This window comes from Triticum aestivum, chromosome 5D, assembly GCF_018294505.1.
Source record: "Triticum aestivum cultivar Chinese Spring chromosome 5D, IWGSC CS RefSeq v2.1, whole genome shotgun sequence".
NCBI classification, from domain to species: Eukaryota; Viridiplantae; Streptophyta; class Magnoliopsida; order Poales; family Poaceae; genus Triticum; species Triticum aestivum.
This window is the reverse complement of record NC_057808.1, coordinates 29,896,825-29,918,285: the sequence shown is the minus strand read 5'-3', so window position 1 is coordinate 29,918,285 and position 21,461 is coordinate 29,896,825. Positions and strand designations below refer to the sequence as shown.

Below are 21,461 nucleotides of genomic sequence, written 5' to 3'. Positions count from 1 at the left end.
AATAATTGTTCAAGAATATTAGTGTTACTAAATAATTATTTCCTTTTTTTGAATTTGGTTAAATCTGGTCAAACTGTGGTCAAACAATGGTCAAACTAATTATTCAAGAAATATTAGTGTTATTAAATAATTATTTCAGTTTTTTTGAATTTTGGTCAAATCTGGTCAAACTGTGGTCAAACTATTTATTCAAGAAATATTCGTGTTACTAAATAATATTGTTTTTTAGAACATAGTTTCAAACTCAAACAGTGAAATGTGTGACTTCATGCTCAAGCTAAATTCCTGAGGGTTAATGGGATTGACATCTTATTATTGTCAGGAAAACAACAAGTGCAGACTTGGAAACGAGGGAGAATAGAACCCGAAAGTTAAGCGTGCTCAGGCTGGAGTAGTGAGAGGATGGGTGACCGTCCGGGAGTTAGATGATTTGGGGAGGTCCACGTGGAGGGCCTTTAGTCCCGTTTACGAACCGGGACTAAAAGGGGAGGCTTTAGTAACGACCCTTTAGTCCCGGTTCCAGAACCGGGACTAAAGGCCCTTGTTCTACTAGTGCTTTTTCGTTGTGAATCTCCATTGGCCACAGGACACCAACGTCTTTTCTAAGCCGGCGGCCTAACTCTCCATCTTCTTTTTTTGGCTTCATAGCCACGCACGAACAATGTGCTAGTAAATCTTAAAGTGGTGATGTTTTTGATAGCCTAGATTGTTTTAAGAAACAACGGTGTGTTCAGACCAGTTTAATTGGTTGGTGAAGTATTCGGGATTAGATTTGCACTTGCGCACGTATTTTAGTTATCTTGTTAAAACGGGTTCTTTTTTAGTTTGAGTTGAATAAGTTCCCTTTTTTTTGTGCGGTAGGTTTCACGCTAAAATTAACAACTTCCATACTGATGAATATGACAATGTTTGTCTGAGACGGCGGTACATATCCTTTCGGCTGCGTTTGGCTGCTTAGTACTTTTGGAATTTTAGGAGACGGCTGCCGATTTATTCCTTGTGGCCAGAGATACAAGATAAAACCATGTTCATTAATTAGCACAAGCTGATCTACTCCACGATCAATTGATACTTGGAAGCAACTACATATCCTAGCATATGTTGGATGTGCGCGTGAGTGCATGGCAAGGCAATAGGCATGCGGCGGCCGTTAATGTGCACAAGCTGATCACGATCGTTGTACAACTCCTTGATGTAGCTCAATTTGGTTCAGCTAGCTATATCTAGGGTTATCCACGCAACGAGTAGTCGAAACCAAGAAACTAACAAAACCGCACTAACCTGTGGTTGGATGGTTAGAGGGACTGTGGTATCCCCATCCTACCAGGGTTCAAATCCTGGTGCTCGCATTTATTCCTGAATTTATTTCAGGATTTCGGCGATGCGCATTCAGTGGGAGGAGACGTTTCCGTCGACGACGAGGCGCCTATAGTGACATCGTAAATCTCAAGATGATATGCCGGCCCAGTCTTTCGGAGGTGCTCATAGGGGTAGGGTGTGCGTGTGTGCATTCATAGGGGTGAGTGTATGCACGTGTATATGAGCGCACCAGAAATTGAGTGCAGCTCAGACAAACAAACATGCTGAATTTACATTGCTGGGGCCTTAGTTGGGCTGGATGCAGCTTAACAATATGGGGGGGGGGTATCTGGGGCAACCCCACGACAGATTGGCCACTGAGGTGATGTATTGATATCTCTTTTAGACAGAATCATACAATTCCCGAAATCGCTAATTGAGGACTACTCTTTTCAAAGATCACTTCCACCTTCCTAGGTTGCGACAAGTGACATACAATCTGAGAGTTTTTTTTCATATATCCGTTTATTCAAAACATTTTCATCTCTTAAATCGTGTTTCTAAATCTCAAACTATTTTCACCGTTAGATTACTCACGTCGCGATCTTCAAAACTAGATCCCTTGTTGATAGGTTTTCACAAACTTTTTTTTCATGAAAAACCGGTCAAAAACCCACACCGGGAGCATTTTTTTCCTTTCCGAAAGCCAATCCCGAGAGGCACGGCCGTGCCTCTCACGGAAGCAAAAGAATAGCATGTGTTTTTTTTTTGTTACTAAGAGGCACAGAAGCAAAACCGTGCCTCGCATGTAAGGAAAAAAAGAGAAAACATGTTTTTTTTGTTATCGAGAGGCATGGCAGTGCCTCTCGTGGAAGCAAAAAAACACATTTTTTTTCTGAGAGGCACGCTCGCGGAAGCAAAAAAATAAGTTGTTTTTTTCGTTTTCAAAAGGCACGGTCGTGTCTTTCGTGAAAGCAAAAAGAAACAAATTTTTTGGGGCATTCTTTTTTATTTTTTTAGTCCAAAAGCTAAGAAAGACCAATGAAAAGCCGTAAAGCCGAAAACGCATGCCAAAAAAATAAAATAAAACAGCAAAATTCGGAGGGAGCAATCAGAGCGCGGCACGTGACGGCTGCTAGTGCGGCACTTGACGCGCTCTCAGCCCACCCCAAATGACTCTTGGGGAGACTCCGAACGAAAGCTCCTCAATTAGTTGCTCTCGACAAGTCCATGCAATGCTTTTGACCATGTAATGGTGTGTCCCTTTGCTCAAAAATACTTACTCCCTCCGTTTATTTTTATAAGTCGTTTCAGACAACTCAAAATAAGCTGTTTTGTACATTGTCTGAAATATCTTTAAGGTCTTATAAAAGTGAACAGAGGGAGTACCATTTTTATGTTGAGACGGTGGGGATAGAAATTAGAGAGGCCTGTATAGTGTTGGGCCTTCCATTCCGCACAGGCCGTCAATCCCTCGGTGAGCCCACCCGCCGAGGCAGAAAAGGACCACCAAACCCATTTCATTTCCCCGCCGTCCGCACTGAAAATTCGAACTCCAATTTCCCCTCCTCCCGCCCCCAACTCCGGCGACCCGCCGCCGCCGCCGCCGCGATGCAGCGCGGCATGGACGCGTCGATCTCGGCGCTGTGCGGCTCCCTCTCCGAGGTGCTCACCCACGCCGACGACTCCTCCCGCGCGCTCTCCGACGCCCTCTCCCGCCGCGCCATCCCCCTCGGTACCGCATCTGACCTCGGCGCCTCGCCGCCCTCCCCCGCTAGGGTTTCGCCAGCCAGCGCTTTTCCTTCCTTCCTGCTCACGGATGACGTGTGCGCGTGTTCCCTCGCAGAGTCGGCGACGAACGCGTTCCTGCAGGGGCTGGACCGGCGGGTGGAGGCGGCGGGCGCCGACCTGGCGCGCCTCGAGTCCATGGCCTTCGGCACCGTCTCCGTCGAGGAGCTCCTCGGCCACTTCCGCGAGGTGCACAACATCGTCTCCCGCCACGCCGACGCCATCGAGTCCCGCCTCGTCTCCTTCGGCTACGTCGCCCCCGGTGAGTCCCATCCCGCGTGTACCCACCCACTTCAGGCAGGAACCACTGGTGATGTCACTTTGAAGCTCTGCCCGTGCAGTGTTCGTATATTTTGGCTGAGGGTCATGGGGTTTCTCTTGTTGGTGCAGAGGTGGAGGACGAGGTGGAAGAGGAGGAGGAAGGTGCAGACTTGGGGGACCTTGATGTCCCCGGGAATGGGCTCTTGGGAGGGTCAAGCTCGGTCCTCAGGTCTGCCCGGAAGCACTTCGACGACGACGATGAACTGTATCCTTCCATTACTAAGGCATTTTCAGAGAAATGCACTTTTGATTGTGTTGGGTGTGATCTATGACCGGGCACATAACAATTCGAGATGCATAGGCTCTAAATACGAGATATCATCTTGTGCCTAGTTGGCTAGCTGTAAGGGTTTACAATTGCAGCATCGTCAGTGAAGTCAGAATTTGAAGATTTATACGCATTAGGAGTTGAACCATACTTATCCTGCCCCTGTTATTAGCTGTTGACCTTTACTACTAATTTTTCCTGCTAAATGTGTAAATCTCCCTAATATCATGCTGTCATACCATCATTTGGGACCAGCAAACATTGGAGGTTATGATTGGTTGGGTTGTTGGGGATTCGTTATACTGGATAAGCTTAACAATTTGAATGCACCAGTCTGAACCTTGATCTTTAATTAATAATGGGCTTCTGTTTTTTTGGAAATATAGTAGGCAATCCTTCTTTATTTAGAGGGTGTTAGCTTGGTGTAGGTCGGGTACAGATTACTCTGATACCAGGAGATCCGTTGTACTTCATTGCACTATTCAGCATCAAATCATTCTTTTGTGTTTCTGTGTGATTGAGATACAGAGTATTGAGTTCTTTCTTGACTGCATGTAAGATTTGAGGATTCCATGTCACTAAAGAATTTTGGGATTTCTGATGCTTGTCTGGCTACCCTGTCCTCTCAAGGTACGGAACACGAACACTTGCAATGCATCTTCCTAAATCAACTGTTTAGATGCATTATACATATTAGTATTTTTTACTGCAAGTCCTAAATCGAATAGAGATAATAATTTCTTTCGGATGTCGCAGATATTGATTTTTCTGCAAGCCCAAAGATGCCTGACAGAAAACTTGGAAGGTAACTCAACGAAATACAGACATATATATGAGATGTCTATTGCAATGTCCTTTTCAGGCTGTTCTTTTTTTTGTTGTTCTCCACAGTTCTTTACTTGTTTTTTCTTCATTGAAAATCACCTTGTGTTTATACCGTTCAGTGTTGATGATGACCAAAAGATCTTGGAGGAAGCTGAAGAACCCACACCTCCCCAAATTGAAACCTATGAGCAAGATGGTCAGCAGAGTGTATCTTTTATGTTTAGAAGATATATTAAATGCTTGCTTTTTATGACTGACATCTCTGTTGAATCTGTGAAGACAATGCTTTCCAAGGAATGATAAGGGCGTCGAAGGAGGAGTACGATAAACTTCCTCCTTACATGAAGACTCTTGCATCATGGGAGGTCTGACTTCTTTCTTAAAAAAACTAATCGGGAATGCTTCTCATAGTACTCTATGCACGTTGTCTATTTTGTAGTGGCAACAAGTTACAGCACAGTCCGTGTAATTCGGACATGTTACTGGAATTAATTACTACTCCCACCGTTCCAAATTACTCGATGGATGTATCTAGAACTAAAATACATCTAGATACATCCATACCTGCGACAAGTAATTCGGAACGGAGGGAGTAGAAGGGAGAAATCATGCAATATCTTTTCTTGCCTCTTGCCATAAACTCTTTAACGTCTTTTCTGTTTTGGCCTCTGCATTGCAGTGGTTTCATGACGATAGTAGTGTTATCTTAGTTATGCCACCTCAAAGCAATCTACTGCAATGCTTACCTTTTTTGCGGCCTCTCTTTTTATCAGGAATTGCATGACGCCGTTTCAAAACTGAATGCATACTTTGGTGGTGATAAGGCTCAGGGAAGTTTAAATCAGGATGATGTTGCATCAATCGGCTTGGGTATGTTATAATCTTATACTTGCCATTCCCTGCCCGCAGAAATGTGAAATGCTTTTACACTAGACAAATCCCATTGACGTTTCCTTTCACGCCCTTGTCTTGTAGGGCGCAAAGGAAGATCCTACTTGTTGATCCTTCTGCGGTTGAATCAACTGGCTATGGAGACGATTGATGGCTCAATCTTCTACAACCTACGCAAGAACGACTCCTAGATGATTTTTTCAGAGAACCTGGGGAAACAGAAGGGGATATACTGATACTGCTTCCATACTGTAATGCGTTTTGATGTAGTTAGTCTGGTGCATAACTTGTTCTCTCCTAAGGCATTGGCTTGGATTTGATTGCACTACTGTTTTTAGAATAGCTTGGTTTAATCTGGTGAAGAGCTTGGGTTTGATGGTTCTGGATATTCGGTCGTAATGTAGTTGATCTGGTGAAGAGCTTGGGTTTGATGGTTGCTGTATACTCAAACGTGGAGCTGCACAAGTGTTCTTTAACTGAAATAAAGTGGAAACTGTACGATTACAAATGGTGGCCTATCTATCTGTGAAGTTTGCTCTTGCCGTTGCAATGGAGGTGCTGAATCACAATATCAGATATTGCATGGCAAACTGAAGAACTGACGATGATTCAGGATGGGTTCCTGCTGCAATGTCACCCCAAGATCTCTGAAGTTTTATGAACTCCCGTACACTTAACTGAATCACCCCTTGCAATATTGCACATATTGCAAGTCTTACACTTCTATGTGCACAAATTTACTATTTACATTCCTCCAACGAGCCACATATATATGATGATGCTATATCTACAAATTGCAATGTACACAGCTTCAGAATTTGTTGAATTCTTCAGATCCCATGCCCTGCCTTGCCATGCAGGATGCAGCAGCGACAGCGGGGGAAGATCCCTCCTATCAGGGTGGTGCTCGAGGTTTCCGTGAGATGGATCCCGGATCATATATATGATCTCTCAAGGATGCTCTGCGACAGTATCTATCTAGGCCACAAACGCTGACGAAGAGGAAGAACCGTATATCTCGTTTGCCTGAGCCAGGGAGACGTACACGACATCCGTCAGCGAGCTGTGGGTCCGGCCGCAGAAAATGTACACGAAGATCCCCATCACCAGCCATACCCCGACCCGCATCCACATGCCACCCCTGAAGAACATACACAGAGGTTGGCAACGTTCAGACACATACATACGCATCCTTCCATTCTGAATGTTTTGTTGGCGAAAGTAAACTTATCAGCGAGTGAGATAATTGTTTGAGCTTTGAGGTACTCACCCTAGATTTATGAGCAAGTATGTGTTTATGAGAATGCACATCACTGGCAGCAGCGGAACAAACGGGCAGATGAACCTGCAGAGGGAGCGGCAGAAAGGAGCTGTGACATCAAGTTACCAGTAGTCTAGTACGGAGAGAAGCGTGAAAATGATGTGATGCAAGTGTACCTCCAGAGTGACCAAATGAGTGCCTTCCGTCGTCCTGGTCGATCCAGGAGAGCATTCCGAGACCAGCTAGGAGGAGCAGGCCACCAAACACGCAGAATAAGCACATCACCAGGCTGACGTGAAAGGTGAGGGACGCGTGTTAGACAGGTCAGTATTTCATTGCACAGGAAAGTTCATCGTGGGAACAAGATATGCCCGGTCCGTACTTACAATGGCAGGAACGTTACAGAAGCTGAAGCCGTCAGGATTAGCACCCCTACGCATACAGATGCTATGCTGCGAGCAGCGGTTTTCCGCCGCTTTAACTCATCCAATTTGTCTGATGGATTGACAGAGAAACCGGTTAGCCAGCTAGATAAGTAAAGGGTCTGATAAGTAAAATGCACATGCTCAGAAATGTAGACTAGACCAACTCGAAATGCAATTTCCTAGACTTACTTGCATATAGCTGCTTCTCAATAAGAGGGTCATTGATTGATTCTACTACGATCACATCCTTAATCTCAGACGTCCCCTGTTCATGGTTCCCATCTCCAAGAGGACTCCCCACCTTTTCCTCATCACATTCTTGGCTTAAGCGGAATGACGTTTGCAGAGAGGTTGGCAGGGGTACCTCATCTGGAGGTACATATCTGAGGATCAAGATGGAGACGGCGACTATGGTGAACGCGAGGAGCGTGCCTACACTGACCTGCAACCAAACTTAACTCCTTTAGCTCTACATTCCAACCATTAGCCCTCGTTAAATTCTTAATCTGCTCATGTTCTATGAAAGGTTCATCAAATTTCTCAAATAACAACTATTTAATGCTTCCTAGATCCTTTACCATTCCTGCCAGTTGTGAAACATCCATGAAGAAAGCCAGAGAAGCCGCGCAGATGCCAGTTATGATTGTGCTCTTGACAGGAACTTGTGTCTTCTCGCTAACATCAGAGAAGAAGGATGGCAATAGCCCATCTCTCGCCATGGCCATCAATATCCTTGGCTGTGGCAGAAGTGATCCCATCAAGGTTGAGCAGAGAGCGAGAACAACACCAGATGTTACTGATATACCACGGGGCAGGCGATATGGATTCTGCATACATCGTGGATGATGCAACTATCGACTGTTTGGAGTTTTTCCACGAAATAGCTCCCCCACAGAGGGTGAATATGTATCCTGACGTGGATTTTCTATCATCTCTGTCCCCCGCAAAATCTGCGTCTGAATACCCTTTTATCTCTAGGGAATCACTTCTCCTGTATATTAGCATGTAGTCCTTCGTGCCTTGCGCATAACGCAATGCTTTCTTTACCATCTTCCAGTGCTCTAGGCCTGGATTCTCTTGATATCTACCGAGTACCCCGGTGATAAAAGCTAAGTCAGGGCGAGTGCACACTTGTGCATACTGTAAGCTGCCAACTGCCGAAGCATATGGTACTGCTTTCATTTGATCGATCTCATACTGGTTCTTGGGACATTGAAATTTCCCAAAACTATCGCCCTTGACTATTGGAGCAGGTGTGGCTTTACTCGCATGCATATTATACTTTTTAAGAACCTTTTCTAAATATGCTTGCTGAGATAGTCCTAAGACTCCATTGTTCCTATCTCGGTGAATTTCTATGCCCAAAACATATGATGCTTCACCAAGATCTGTTATGTCAAAATTTGAGGATAAGTATTTCTTTGTTTCTTGTAGTAGACTAACATCACTACTAGCAAGCAGGATATCATCCACATACAAGATTAGGAAAATATATTTCTCATTTTTAAACATTGCATAAATGCAATTATCCTCAATATTTTCTTTAAATCCAAAACTTTTAATCGTTTGATTAAACTTTAGATACCACTGCCGAGAGGCTTGTCTTAATCCATAAATGGACTTCTTCAGGCGGCATCCCATATTTTCCTTGCCTTCCATGATAAAACCCTTGGGTTGTTTCATGTAGACCTTTTCTTTTAAATCACCATTCAGAAATGCCGTCTTAACATCCATTTGATGTAACTCTAAATCAAAATGAGCAACTAATGCCATTATGATTCTGAAGGAATCCTTACATGAGACTGGAGAAAATGTCTCATTGTAATCTATCCCTTCTCTTTGTGTAAATCCTTTTGCCACGAGTCGTGCTTTATACTTTTCTATATTCCCTTTAGAGTCATACTTAATTTTGTAGACCCATTTACAGCCTACTGTTTTGGCTCCTTTGGGAATTTCCTCTAAGTCCCAAACATCTTTGGAACTCATTGATTTCATCTCGTCTTCCATTGCCTTCATCCAGTTAGATGAATGAGGGCTTCTCATGGCTTCTTCATATGAGGTGGGATCTTTTTCCATATGAACCATTTCTGTGTTATAAACTTTAAAGTCAGTAGAAATAGCTGACTTGCTTGGTCTTGTAGACCTTCTAAGGGCCTCAGTTTCTGGCACATTTTGTGCCTCAACTTCTGGCACTTCTTCTAAAATTTGCTGTTGCACCTCCCTTTCATGCTCAACAACGGGTTCAGTCGGCTCCTGACGGACAGGTTCCGGATCTTCCCCCATAGCTGTCATGGGTGGAGTTGCAACTGGTAGTGAGAAAAATGGCTCCTGAATCATCGGATTAGGTGCATGCACCCTCTTCTCCTCAAGATCAATTTTCCGAACTACCAAGCTCCCCCTCATCATTTCGTCCTCTAAGAAGACTGCATGTCTCGTTTCTACAAACTTTGTATATCTGTCAGGGCAGTAGAAACGAAAACCTTTTGATCTGTCTGGATAGCCAATGAAGTGGCAACTTACTATTTTGGGATCTAACTTTGCAATGTTTGGATTAAACATTTTGGCCTCAGCAGGGCACCCCCACACCCTGAAGTGTTGTAGGGAGGGCATCCTTCCTGTCCATAGCTCGTACGGTGTTTTGGGCACCGACTTGCTTGGTACTCTATTGAGAATGTGAATGGCGGTTTTAAGCGCCTCCATCCATAATCCCAATGGCAAGTTGGAATAACTCATCATGCTGCGCACCATATCCATAAGGGTACGGTTGTGCCTTTCAGCTACTCCATTTTGCTAAGGCTCGCCCGGCATTGAATACTGGGCTACTATGCCAGTCTCCTGCAAGAACTTCGCAAAAGGTCCAGGGACTTGGCCATATGGAGTGTGTCGACCGTAGTACTCTCCCCCACGGTCGGACCTTACTATCTTTATTCTTTTATTGTGCTGATTTTCAACTTCAGCTTTGAATATTTTAAATTTATCCAACGCTTCCGATCTTTCTTTGATTGGATAAATATAACCATAGCGAGAGTAATCATCTGTGAATGTTATGAACGAGTCATATCCATCCACACTTTTCACCGGAAATGGTCCACAAATATCAGTGTGAATGATTTCTAGTGTGCCTTTGCTATGGATTGCACCTTTTTTGATTTGTTTTACGTACTTTCCTTTAATGCAATCTATGCATTGTTCTAAGTCTGAAAATTCTAACGGAGGAAGAATTTCACTTTTGACTAATCTTTCTATTCTCCCCTTCGAAATATGGCCCAAGCGACAGTGCCATAATTTCGATGAGTCAAATGCTCTTTTTCTTTTCTTTTGTTCTTTATTCGACGCAGAAACATGTTCTTTCACATTGCAAACGGAATAAACTTTTTCACAAAGTGATAACAAATAAAGCTCATCATGTAGTAAAGCATCACCCACATAAGCATTATTTAACCAAATGGCACACTTGCCATGTCCAAAATAACACTCATAATTATCTTTGTCCAAGCAAGAAACACTTATTAAGTTTCTATGACATGATGGAACAAATAAAACATCTCTAAGTAGAAGATTGAATCCATCAGCTAACTCCAAGGAGATATCACTGACAGCTTCAACTTCTGCTTCAACTCCGTTCGCCACTTCAATGCGTCTTTCGCTTCTTAGCGTAGTCCGCGTCGAATGGAATCCCTCTTTTTGCCATGATCGACTTTAGCCAAACAGGACAGTCTTTCTTGTAATGCCCGGTCTTCTTACAGTGGAGACAAGTGTCTTTGTCCACTGAGAAAGGCTGTGGCTGACGCTGATGCTGATAGGAAACTTTTCCTTGTGGCTTTGAAGGAGAACTTTTGTTGTTTTGATTGTAATTCTTTCTTTTGTGACCCTGCACATAGTTGAGTGTACCACCATGTGAGGCTTTGAGTCTCTCCTCTTCTTGAACACACATTGCTATTGTCTTTTGAACGTCCCATGTTCCAGGTGACATATTATAGTTCGCAACAAAAGCTTCAAACTCCTTCGGCAGTGAAGCCATGACAAGGTGGACCAGGAGCGCTGGTTTGATCTCCAGATCCGCATCCATGGGTTTGAGCTTTGCTGCCATATTGCTCATCCTGAGGATGTGCTCTCTTATGCCATGACTACCACCTGTGTATTTTTCTGTCACCAGTTGCTCTAACACCTGGGTGGCATATATCTTTGAAGAGCCAGTGAACTGGCTTTCACTGGCTCTTTATCTTTGAGAGCAACTCCCCTGCGGAAGTGCACTCTGCAATAGAGCCCACAATGGCGCTCTCAATGGTGTTCTTTATAAAAGCCATGCATTTTTTATTTGCATTGATCCACTTTTGATTATCTATGAGGTAGGACTGCTCCAAAGGAGCATAGTCCCCTTTCTTTTTAGCCCATGCAGCATCATCGTCAGTAGCCTCTCTTACTGGCTCTGTGGGTCTGACCGGCTGTGGTTTCTCCACAACCCAGTCAAGATCAGCACAAACAAACGGCAGTTCAACTTTCTTCCTCCACTCAGTGTGGTTGTCACCTCTGAGTGTCGGAACTTCTTTTAGGCAACTCATCAAATGAAAGCCTTCTGAAATTACAATTTAAGTGACATCAATATAACAATCATATGTATTAATTTAACGTTGGTCAAATTAAACATATAACTGTCTATGCAATTAAATCTATATCACCGTTGGGCAAAAATTAGAAATAAATGCACCTTTAAATTTCAATAATAAAACATGATCATGTTATTAACAACGTTGGTCATAAAAATAACATAATCATATTCATTTTAATAATCACTTTAACATGCTCTTAAAAACTTAATACTATGTAAACTTTATTTTCTTTGTAAAAGAGCATTAATTATTTAAGCAGCGGAAAATCATGAATAAAAATTCACGAACTTTTTACTTTTTTACAGAAACTTTTCTATGACTGAATAAAAAATCAAGAACTTTTTTAGTTCTACAGAAACTTTTACTTTATAAAATACATAAACTTTTCTTTTTGGAAATTTTTCTATTCTCTGAGAAAACAAAAAATAACTGCAGCAGAGAAAAATGCAGCTGGCCCGGCCTACCGCAGCCCAGCCACCCTTGGCTCAGCGCGGCCCAGCCGCGTTGCTGCGCCCGCAGCTGCTGGGCTCGGCCCAGCGCGCGTGGCGGCCTTGCCGCAGCCGGCCTCCTGCCACTTACGGCCCAGAGGGCCTGAGGCCAGTTCAGCGCGCATCCGGCTGCCGGCCTCGTCACTTTCGGCCCAAGAGGCCCAGCGGCGGGGCTAGGTTTTGCATCCTGGTCGTTCAAGACGATCGGACGGCTGTCCGCTGGTTTCGCTCGATCAAAACAGGGCAGCGCCCCCCGAACGAAAACCCTAGCGCCCCATTCTCTCTCCCCTCGCGCGGCCCCGCTCTCTGTCTCGCTTAGCGGCGGTGGCGCATGTCCAGGTCGCCGGGCCACCGGGCCTGGCCACCGGTGAAGGCGACGATTGCCACCGGGCCGCGCCGCGGCACTCTTTTCCTTCTCCTTTTCTTTCCTCCCTCCTATCCCACGCCTCATGTACTCGAGAGGCAGGGAGATGCGACGGAGCCATTCCTTGCTCCCCTGTGCGCCCGCGGTTCCCTCTGGCCGCCGGCCAGCCGCCGACGGCGAGGCTTCCCGGCGCGGCGAGGCTCCGCCTTTTCGTTCTTTTCTTTTCTGTCTTTCTCTTCCACCACTACCTGGCAGTGAGAGAGAGAGAGAGAGGAGCTCGACGGTGGCGCTGGTGCCATTCCCTTCGCCGGCTGCGCGTTCCCCTCTGTGGTGAGCGCGCCGCCGTCGAACGGATCGGCCGCGGTGCACTTTGCCCCTCGCGGGGTGGTTCTTCGTCCCCGCACCTCGGCTTGCTGATGCGTGTGGGGATCGAGAGGAACGGGTGCGGCCATGACGGCGGCACAAATTTTCTTTTAGATTTCTTTGCCCTTCCAGGGTTCTTTGGGGGAGGGGATCTCTTTTTCTTTTTCTTTTTCTGTTGTTGTTTCTTTGTACCGAAATCCACTAGCCCGATCTGGCTGATACCATTGATATACCTTTGGATCGGAGTAGGCTAGATATTCCGGTACACCTACCTTGTGCAGCAGTAGATGAACTCGAGCTGGAGGCCATCGTGGTGCTGGGGAGCACGGCGATGGCAGAGAGTGGGCGAGGTGGTGGAGCTTCCCGTGAGCACCGCGCTAACCCTAGATCGGTAGGGGTTGTAGGTGGGGATTATGGCAGCGATTAACCTCGTAGATCGTGCCCCGGCCCCCACCTCTGTTTATATAGCGCGGGTCACAGGGGCCCACCAACCATGGTTTGGTTGGGCACCCCCGATCAGGGCGCAAGTCAAGGGCCCGTTCGACCCGTTGGGTTCGAACGGGAGAGAGATCAACCTAACAGTTACAAGGTACCTAAAATAAGACAGCACCGTAAAAAAAATCCTCAGCAGGAAGCACAGCAAGTGATGCACGGCGAAATGGAAGCACTGTCAAATGGAGTCCTTACATCGCCCACTGCATCCCGTGCCTCGCAAAGGCGGATGAAATAGGGGTATCTGGGTCCATAGCAAAGTATGGCACCAGACCGACAATAACAACTGAAACCAGCATGTACAAGGAACAGCAAATCGTCAATGACATGGCTATTCCCAGCGGCAGATCTCGTTGTGGATTCGTCACCTGTTGGAATAGAAGTTTAGACAGAAGAATTCTTAATAATACCGCCGATCCAGTGCCATGTCAATTTGGAAATTAGAGCCTGTCCTTACCTCCTCAGCGGTGCTCGCAACTGAATCAAAGCCTATGTAGGCAAAGAAAACGGTCACTGATCCAGCAAGCATTCCATTCACTCCATATGGCAGAAATCTGTAGAGGAAAGTGTTTAAGCACACTATTTCCCAAATAGGGAAAGCTAAATAAGAAGTGATTTTTACATTACCCGCCAGACACCTTGTCAATGATATGATACTTGTTACCGGCACAGCGGAACTGTAAAATAGACAGGTAGATGTACAATAATTGACTCACTATCAGTTGGCTTGGGATAACCCAACCCTTTTAGATACCCAATAGATAATTACATCACAATCTAATATCAAAACATTGAATTATATTCAACTTCACAAGATTACTCGTAACAAGGTTTATTCCATGTCCTCAAGAACGTAACGAACTACTCACAAGACATCATATGGATCATGATCAGCGGAGATGAAATTATGATTAACAATCCAAACATATAAATCTTTCACCGACAAAACTTCTAAGCATCAACTACAGATACTAATCAACACCTGAAAGCACTCTCAACAATTCAGGTAACAGTTCATAGATTGAAAGCAAGGGTTGGAGATGGATGACGGTCATGAAGGTGCTGATGATGATCCCCACGATGTGGTGGCGTCGATGTCTTCGAATACTCCCTTCAAGAAGGAAAGGGTCCTAAGAAAATAGCCCCCTAGAGCAGAAAAGTGTTATGCCTCAGCTCCGCCTTGCAAATGGCGGAGGGAAAATCCCGTAATTTTTACGGGATTTTTCCTCCGCCATATAAGGTCATCGGGAGTAGAACTTGTAATATTATGTCATATAAGGTCATCGGGCAGTAGAACTTGTCGGGGTATCCCGCGGGTCCCACCAGGCACACCACGCAGTTGGGGTGGCCACATGGCCCCCCCACAGGGTTCTCCTCAAGTGGGCCAAGGTTTCCCCGGCTACCTTCGACATAGAAAAATGTCATATTTTCCTTGAATTTTTTGGTCTTCGAAAAATTATTTTCTTCAACATTCCTTGGTTTTGCCCCCCTTTTTTGCAAGTATAAGCTTTAGGGGGGGGGGGGGCAGGGATCATAACTGCAAGTTTTCAAGAGGGGTTGCAACTGCAAGTCGTCCAATGGGATCACAACTGCAAGTTTTCAGTGGGGTTGCAAATGCAAATTTTCCAAGAGGTCACAACTACTATTTTATAAGGAAGGGCACAACAACAAGTTTGCGAAAGAGGTCCCAACTGCAAGTTCTCCATGGAGGTCGCAACTATAAGTTTTTCTATGGATCACAATTGTAAGTTTTTAAGAGAGGTCGCAACTGCAAGGTTTTTAGCATGGATGTAACTGAAAGCTCTCAAGAGGGGTCACAAATGTAAGTTTCTAAGAGAGGGTCACAACTGCAAGTTTTCAAGAAGGGCGACAAACTTATGCACGAAGAACGCATAAATAATTTCATTTTCCATGGTATAATATTTTTTCTTCATTTAGTTGTTTTAACATTTTTTAAATAGTTTGTCGAAACAAATATGAGAAAAACAGTGTTCCACAAAACCGGGCATGGCCACGCCACACGATTACTGCTAACGATTGCTGTGGAACAGAGGAAAACAAAAAAACTCCGAAAAATGAAATACATGTCGGAGTTGGACCATGTCACTGCTATCAATCCCACTAGATCATTGAAGGCGCGCGTTGCTGCGCCCGTCCATTTTTCCAATAGGATCATAGTTGTTGATGTAAATATATGTATAGAAATTTTGTTAATTACTGTCAAGGTATTTTAGTGGATGATTCATTGCAAGCCTATGGAGGTTAAGTAACAGTAAACTAAAATAACAACAACAATAATAATAAGAAACAGTTGCATTGGCCTTCTTAGCATTTTATTTTATAAAGAGCATGTGACAGGCCTTTAGTTTCCCAAAATAGCATGTGACAGGCCTTTAGTTTCCTACAACATGCTCTATCACAAATAAGTGTAGAGGCCAATTACTTTACTTTCTCTGACAAGTGAGCTGATTGAGATAACAATACAAATTCAGGTAAGATAATAACTTCAAAGCATGTATCCTGAATCTGTTCTCAATATTGCAAGTGAATGGAGCAATTTCTCACGCAAGAAGACATTGTCGAAGCATATTAAGACTCCATCCCATGTTTCAGAAGATACATCCATCTACTAAAACATGCAATAGAATCAGGAGATCATCAATTGTGAAACTTAACTCCATTCAGAGGCTGAATATAAGATCAACCGAGGTCCGAGGCTACTGTGGCACATTGACATGGCTTGCTAGGCGAACTCCATATTGCATATCTTATTGCTGTACTCTCCTCGACCAAACAGACCAATCAATATATGCCACGGTCCTGTTAAAGTTTGTAAAAAATAAATTAAGGTTGGTGCACTTACAACAATCAGAAAGTGGATCAAATAAGAAAACTGGATCCTCACGAACCGTACATCAAAATCAAACCTTACGGGGGAGTGAGGTAGGTACCTTTATATTTTATCGAGTAGTGAGGTTGGGAGGCACATAGGGGTGTGATGTCAACTCCATAGAACCAACAAAAATTGAGCCTTGCATCGCTTTGCGCCGCATCGATTAGTCAGGACCGTTTCGCTTCGCCTTCGCCCCGCATCCAGCGGCATGCTTTTTCCTCTCCCGATCTGACCGACTGGACATGATCGAAGGTCAGCAGCTCGGTAAGAATCAGCATCAAAGAGTTGACCGAACCATGATGAGCACCACGCGCACAAATATGAGATTGGTATATGTAGGAGTTGATAGCAGATTGAACAGCGCTAGTTGTCATGTTTCTTCCATCCGTGTAAAAGGAATGTTCATATCATAAACTGCAAGAAATAGCTCCTGTAAAGAATGCAATCATAAGCAAAGACGATACCTCAACTCCCCAACAGATAAATCAACGTTGTGGCTTTGGAATTTGGATGCAAACTCTATGCATAAATCATTTTTTTTCGGACTCCTCTCTGCAACGGAGACCAAAGAAATAATGGCACAACACATACAAAACTCAAAAACTTGGAATGGAAAGGATGAAGTGCTACAAAAAGACTCACCATTAGCGAGTAGCGACCATGGCCAAGCCAGGTCAAAGAAGAAAGACACATGATGATCCACGAGAGGAAGGAGGTGGGAGGCGGAAAAGATCCGGCGCCTCCCATCCATGCACCATCGTTGCTGAAAGGAGATTCTTGGATGCGTTGGCACAAATTGTCCCCAAACTTCTCCCGCAATCTGGAGGCAGGACGGCAGCGGCGGGCGCTGCTACAGCGCAGACAAACATTCGCGTTAGTTTGGGAGTAGTTAGTGATGAAGATTTCCCCTTTCTCAGGAGCTGTTAGGGATGGACACGCAGGGAACAGGCCAGAGTCTGTGCACCTTTGCTCGGCGAGATTGACGGCCCGATCATGGAGCCTAGGCCCGGTCATGGAGCCCCTCCTCATTGCGCTTACCGGGAGGAAAGATAGGAGAAGGAGGGCGGCATCTACTGCGCGAACGCGGAGGTGTTCGAGGAATACGCAGCGAGGAGCGGCGAGCCGGAGAGAATAGCTGCGGTGGCGGCGCACCCCCATGTTGCGGCCGAGAGAGAGAGGAGAGACGATAGGTCGGGGGTGATTACTCGACGAGATAAATACAGTGGTGGTCATCGAAGTTGTGGCTGAAGCATATTATAATCACTGGACTTCAAAATACGCTCAATACGGTCACTGAATATGAGTTGCGGTGATTATACGGTCACTAACTCACCGTAGAGCTCCGTATTTTGTCCAGTTGACCGGTCAAATAGTCTATTGTGGCACTAAGGCAGCACTGTCAGCGTTTTGTTGTCTCTCTACTCTATGGGTCCCACCTGCAAGTGAGTATAAGAGATAAATGAACAAAAATAAACTACTCCAATGGCCGGGAATCGAACTTAGCGTCGTAGAACTCACGCGCAACCCACCAGGACCGTCGTGTTTTAGCGTTGATAACCTGAGGGTTAATCAATACAATGTCTCGATGTAACCCGTTTGTGTACGATTGCTTTAACCACAGTTTTTCTTTGACTGCTAATGCGTGATGTTTTCTTTTGCTTTTTTTTTGCTAGCGCGTGCATATTAGTGTGTGCTTCGTGTTTTTTCTCATTTCTGTTGTGCATGTTAGTGTGTGTTCTTTTTATTATTTCTGTTATGCGTGCGTATGGTGTGTGCGTGTTAGCGTGTCCGTGCGTGCGTGCGGCCTCGACGTCGACAACGTGATCCTCCATGGAGACGGACCAGCGCGGTTGAGACGGGACACCTCTTGTCGGCACCAGACCTCCACCCGCGCCATGTTCGACAAGCTGGACAGCGCCGTCGTCTCGACCGATGCCATGACGTGCCTTGCCGCAGGCAACCCTTTTATCGTCCTTGACATGCTCATGTTTTTTTAATGCTCAAAAACCTGCTGCGGTGAACGTGCTCCTGCTCGACATGTTCGTCGTTGATGCGCTCCTGGATGGAGTCCTGCTTGTGCGTGAGCCGCTCTTGATCACCTGTCGTTTCATCCCCTCGAAAGAACCTCCTCACGTACGTCCTTGTGCGCGCGCGTGTGTTCGACTGATGCTCTAAGGCCGAGGATGTGATCGCCTTTGTCTCCGTCCAACCGTCGAACAATGACGACAAGGAGGAGCCGCAGGAGATGGCACAGGGCGCCGTTGTGGGCGAACTTCGCCGTAGCACGACGAACCAGACGTTGCCGTAGATGATGCATGTCTCCATGCACCCGAGTGTGTGTGCATGGATGCGTTGTATATGTGTGTGGCGTGCGCCTGGTGCATGCGTTGTGTGCGTGCTGTGCACCTAGGTGCATGCTTTGTGTGCGCCTGTTCGTACGTGCTGTGTACCTGATCTGGCTGCATGGGTTGTGTTCGACCGGTGCATGCATTCATGTTTATATAAAATCAGAAAGATACTACTGCATCCAATTGTGTTTTATCAAGTGGTTAGCCTTGGTGATCTCCAACTGGGAGATTTTGGGTTCGAATCTGTGTCCTGGTGCGCAGGGTTTTTTATTTTGCCACCAGCTGACAAGTCGGCCCTACAGGATAGAGAGGACGTGGCGGTGACCATGCATCACTAGGTGACAGTTTGACTGGTCAACTCGACAAAATACATAGCTCTACGATGATGCAGTGACTGTATAATTACCCTAACTCGTATTCAGTGACCGTATTGAGTGTATTTTGAAGTTCAGTGACCGTAGTGTGCTTTGACCTCAACTTCGATGACCACAGATGTATTTATCTCTCACTCGACTGCCCGGTGCCCCACGGGAACCACGCTTTGAGTCTTCGACCCAACAACCCAAACAACCAGCATACACCCTTTTTCCGCTGGAGTAGCGTCCCCTTAGGACAGCAGGCCCACGAGGCGAAAAACGTGGCGTAGAAATCAGATCCAATGTTCAGAAACGTTCAGATCGAAAAAACGGATGGCCAGGAATGCAAATAGTCTGAGAGGGCTGGAAAGGTGCGCAGTTATAATGTTTTTAGGACGTGGCTGCCTGGCAAATCACTTTCTCAATAAAGGAAATCAGTTTCTCACACCACCACCCCACGCCCACGTGATTCCGAAACCAGCTGACATCCTAAAAGGAAACTACTTGACGTATTTACGCTACTTAGGAAATCACGTATGATCTTGTCCCGCGTGCATTTATTTGGGTTTCAAAAAATTTCAAAAGCTATAACTTTTGATTCGTGCATCGGAATCCAACTTCGTTTTCACCGTTGGGTTTCTCACGACGAGTACTTCAAAACTAGATCCCATATGGGTACATTTTGACAAACTTATTTCGCGGGCAACTTTGGGTTGTATTGAGGCAACTATAGTGCTATAAGAAAGCAACTTCTTTTTTTCCTAGTATGACTGCCTATCAACGAAAAATCCTTTTAAGTTGGTTATCGCAACTACCAAAATTGACTAGCTTCATCTCTAAGTTGTATACCATAACTAGCAAGTATCCTAACTCTATGCCACCTATTACACTACTGCACACAGCTAATTAGGAGGCTACTAGGCGAATTCACTAATAGATACGGTTCAATTCATCTAGCATCAAAGTTGCTCCTACTTAGCACTAAAGTTGCCTCATTTAGCATCATGTTCTTATTTTTGGCCTAGTATGACTTTCTATTAGGTTGATTTGTGTTAAAACAATAAAATCACACAAAACACGAGGTGCCTTTAGTGCTACATACAAGCAACTTTACTGCATTATGTGATGTGAGTCTTGCTAACTTAATCCCAACTTGCCTATCATGGCTGCTCGGTTGCTTATCATTGATTATCAGTTGCCTACGATTGATGCTCGGTTGCCTAGAAATACTATAAAGTTGCCTAACATTGATACCCAGTTGCCTATCTGTGATGCTTAGTTGCCTACAGTTGATGCTCAGTTTCCTACAAATACTATGAAATTGTCTAACATTGATGCACATTTGCCTATCATTGATGATTAGTTGCCTGTGGTTGATGCCCAGTTGCCTACAAATACTATGAAATTGCCTAACACTGATGTCCATTTTGCATATCGTTAGTGACCAGTTGCCCACGTTCATGCTCAGTTGGCTACAAAATACTACGAAATTGCCTAACATTGATGTTAGTTGCCTAACTTTACAAATTAGTTGCCTAGTAATATTGGGAAGTTTCTTATCATTCTTTTTCTAAGTTGCCTGTAGGCTCTGTTGCCTGCCATTTCTATTTCAGTTGCCTAGAATACATTGAAAAGGTGGTCCATCATTGTTAGTAAGTTGCCTTTCTATGAAACTAAGTTGTTTACCATACCAAAAAGTATTACATGCAACTAAGGATGATATTAAGCTACTCACTTGGCATGGCAAGCAGTTTAGGATAATGTTAACCTACCCCAGAAACTAAGTTGCCTACAATACTATCAAATTGAAGGCGAAGCTAATTATGGTAGAAAACTTAGAAGTGAAGCTAGTTAACTAGATAGTCATGGTAGCCAACTTCAAAGAGATTTTCGATCATAGAAAGTCATACTAAACTAACTAACAAGAAGTTGCTTTCCTATGGCACTAAAGTTGCCTCCGTAGCATCCAAAGTTGCTCATAAAAAAAGTTAGTCGAAACATACTCATATGGGATCTAGTTTTGAAGATCTCGTCACGATTAATCTAAGGGTGAAAACATATATTAATTTCGATGCTTGGTCCAAAAGTTATAGCTTTTCAAAATTTTGAAAACGCTAATTAAATGCATGCAGATCTAAGTTCGAACTAAATCCCCACCTCATGCACTGTCCTCACGTGGGCCACATCCTTGCACTTGTCGTGACGTGGATTATTATTGTTCTGGTCGGACGATTCCGCACGCGTCGGTGGCGATCGGGCGTATCGGACGGCTCTCGCGTGTGCGCTCGAGACAGCCATCCGGCACAGCTGCGCGATTCAAAATTCAGGATGTTTTTAAATGGTGGTTCTCGCTGGGAGCAGCTGATGCAACAAGGAAAAAGCGAGGAGCTTATCCTTGTGGCTGTCAAGACTTACGGGATTGGACCTCAGAACCCGCCCAAAACCAATAGGCGTTCTTTGCCTGCACAA

At 44.9% G+C, this 21,461-nt stretch overlaps 2 protein-coding genes across 2 annotated transcripts; one reads left to right on the top strand and one right to left on the bottom strand.

The window, feature by feature from the left end:
- The first annotated feature begins 2,819 nt into the window (after positions 1 to 2,819).
- Positions 2,820 to 5,938, top strand: LOC123119225 (uncharacterized). Its single transcript, XM_044538940.1, has 9 exons — positions 2,820 to 3,034; positions 3,146 to 3,349; positions 3,478 to 3,613; positions 4,236 to 4,306; positions 4,433 to 4,481; positions 4,621 to 4,697; positions 4,781 to 4,866; positions 5,275 to 5,371; positions 5,477 to 5,938. Exons 1-9 carry the CDS (start codon positions 2,911 to 2,913, stop codon positions 5,581 to 5,583), a joined length of 951 nt encoding a protein of 316 aa, XP_044394875.1. The 5' UTR covers positions 2,820 to 2,910; the 3' UTR covers positions 5,584 to 5,938.
- Positions 5,939 to 6,173: 235 nt separating this feature from the next.
- LOC123120175 (cationic amino acid transporter 2, vacuolar-like) lies at positions 6,174 to 18,227 on the bottom strand. The gene is made up of 12 exons (XM_044540172.1): positions 18,131 to 18,227; positions 14,060 to 14,138; positions 13,853 to 13,949; positions 13,591 to 13,763; positions 13,490 to 13,496; positions 7,657 to 7,905; positions 7,268 to 7,520; positions 7,040 to 7,148; positions 6,780 to 6,942; positions 6,620 to 6,663; positions 6,419 to 6,533; positions 6,174 to 6,179 (listed from the first exon to the last, which is right to left on the bottom strand). The coding sequence occupies exons 1-12, from the start codon at positions 18,225 to 18,227 to the stop codon at positions 6,174 to 6,176; spliced, it is 1,392 nt and encodes a 463-aa protein (XP_044396107.1).
- Between the last annotated feature and the right edge of the window lie 3,234 nt (positions 18,228 to 21,461).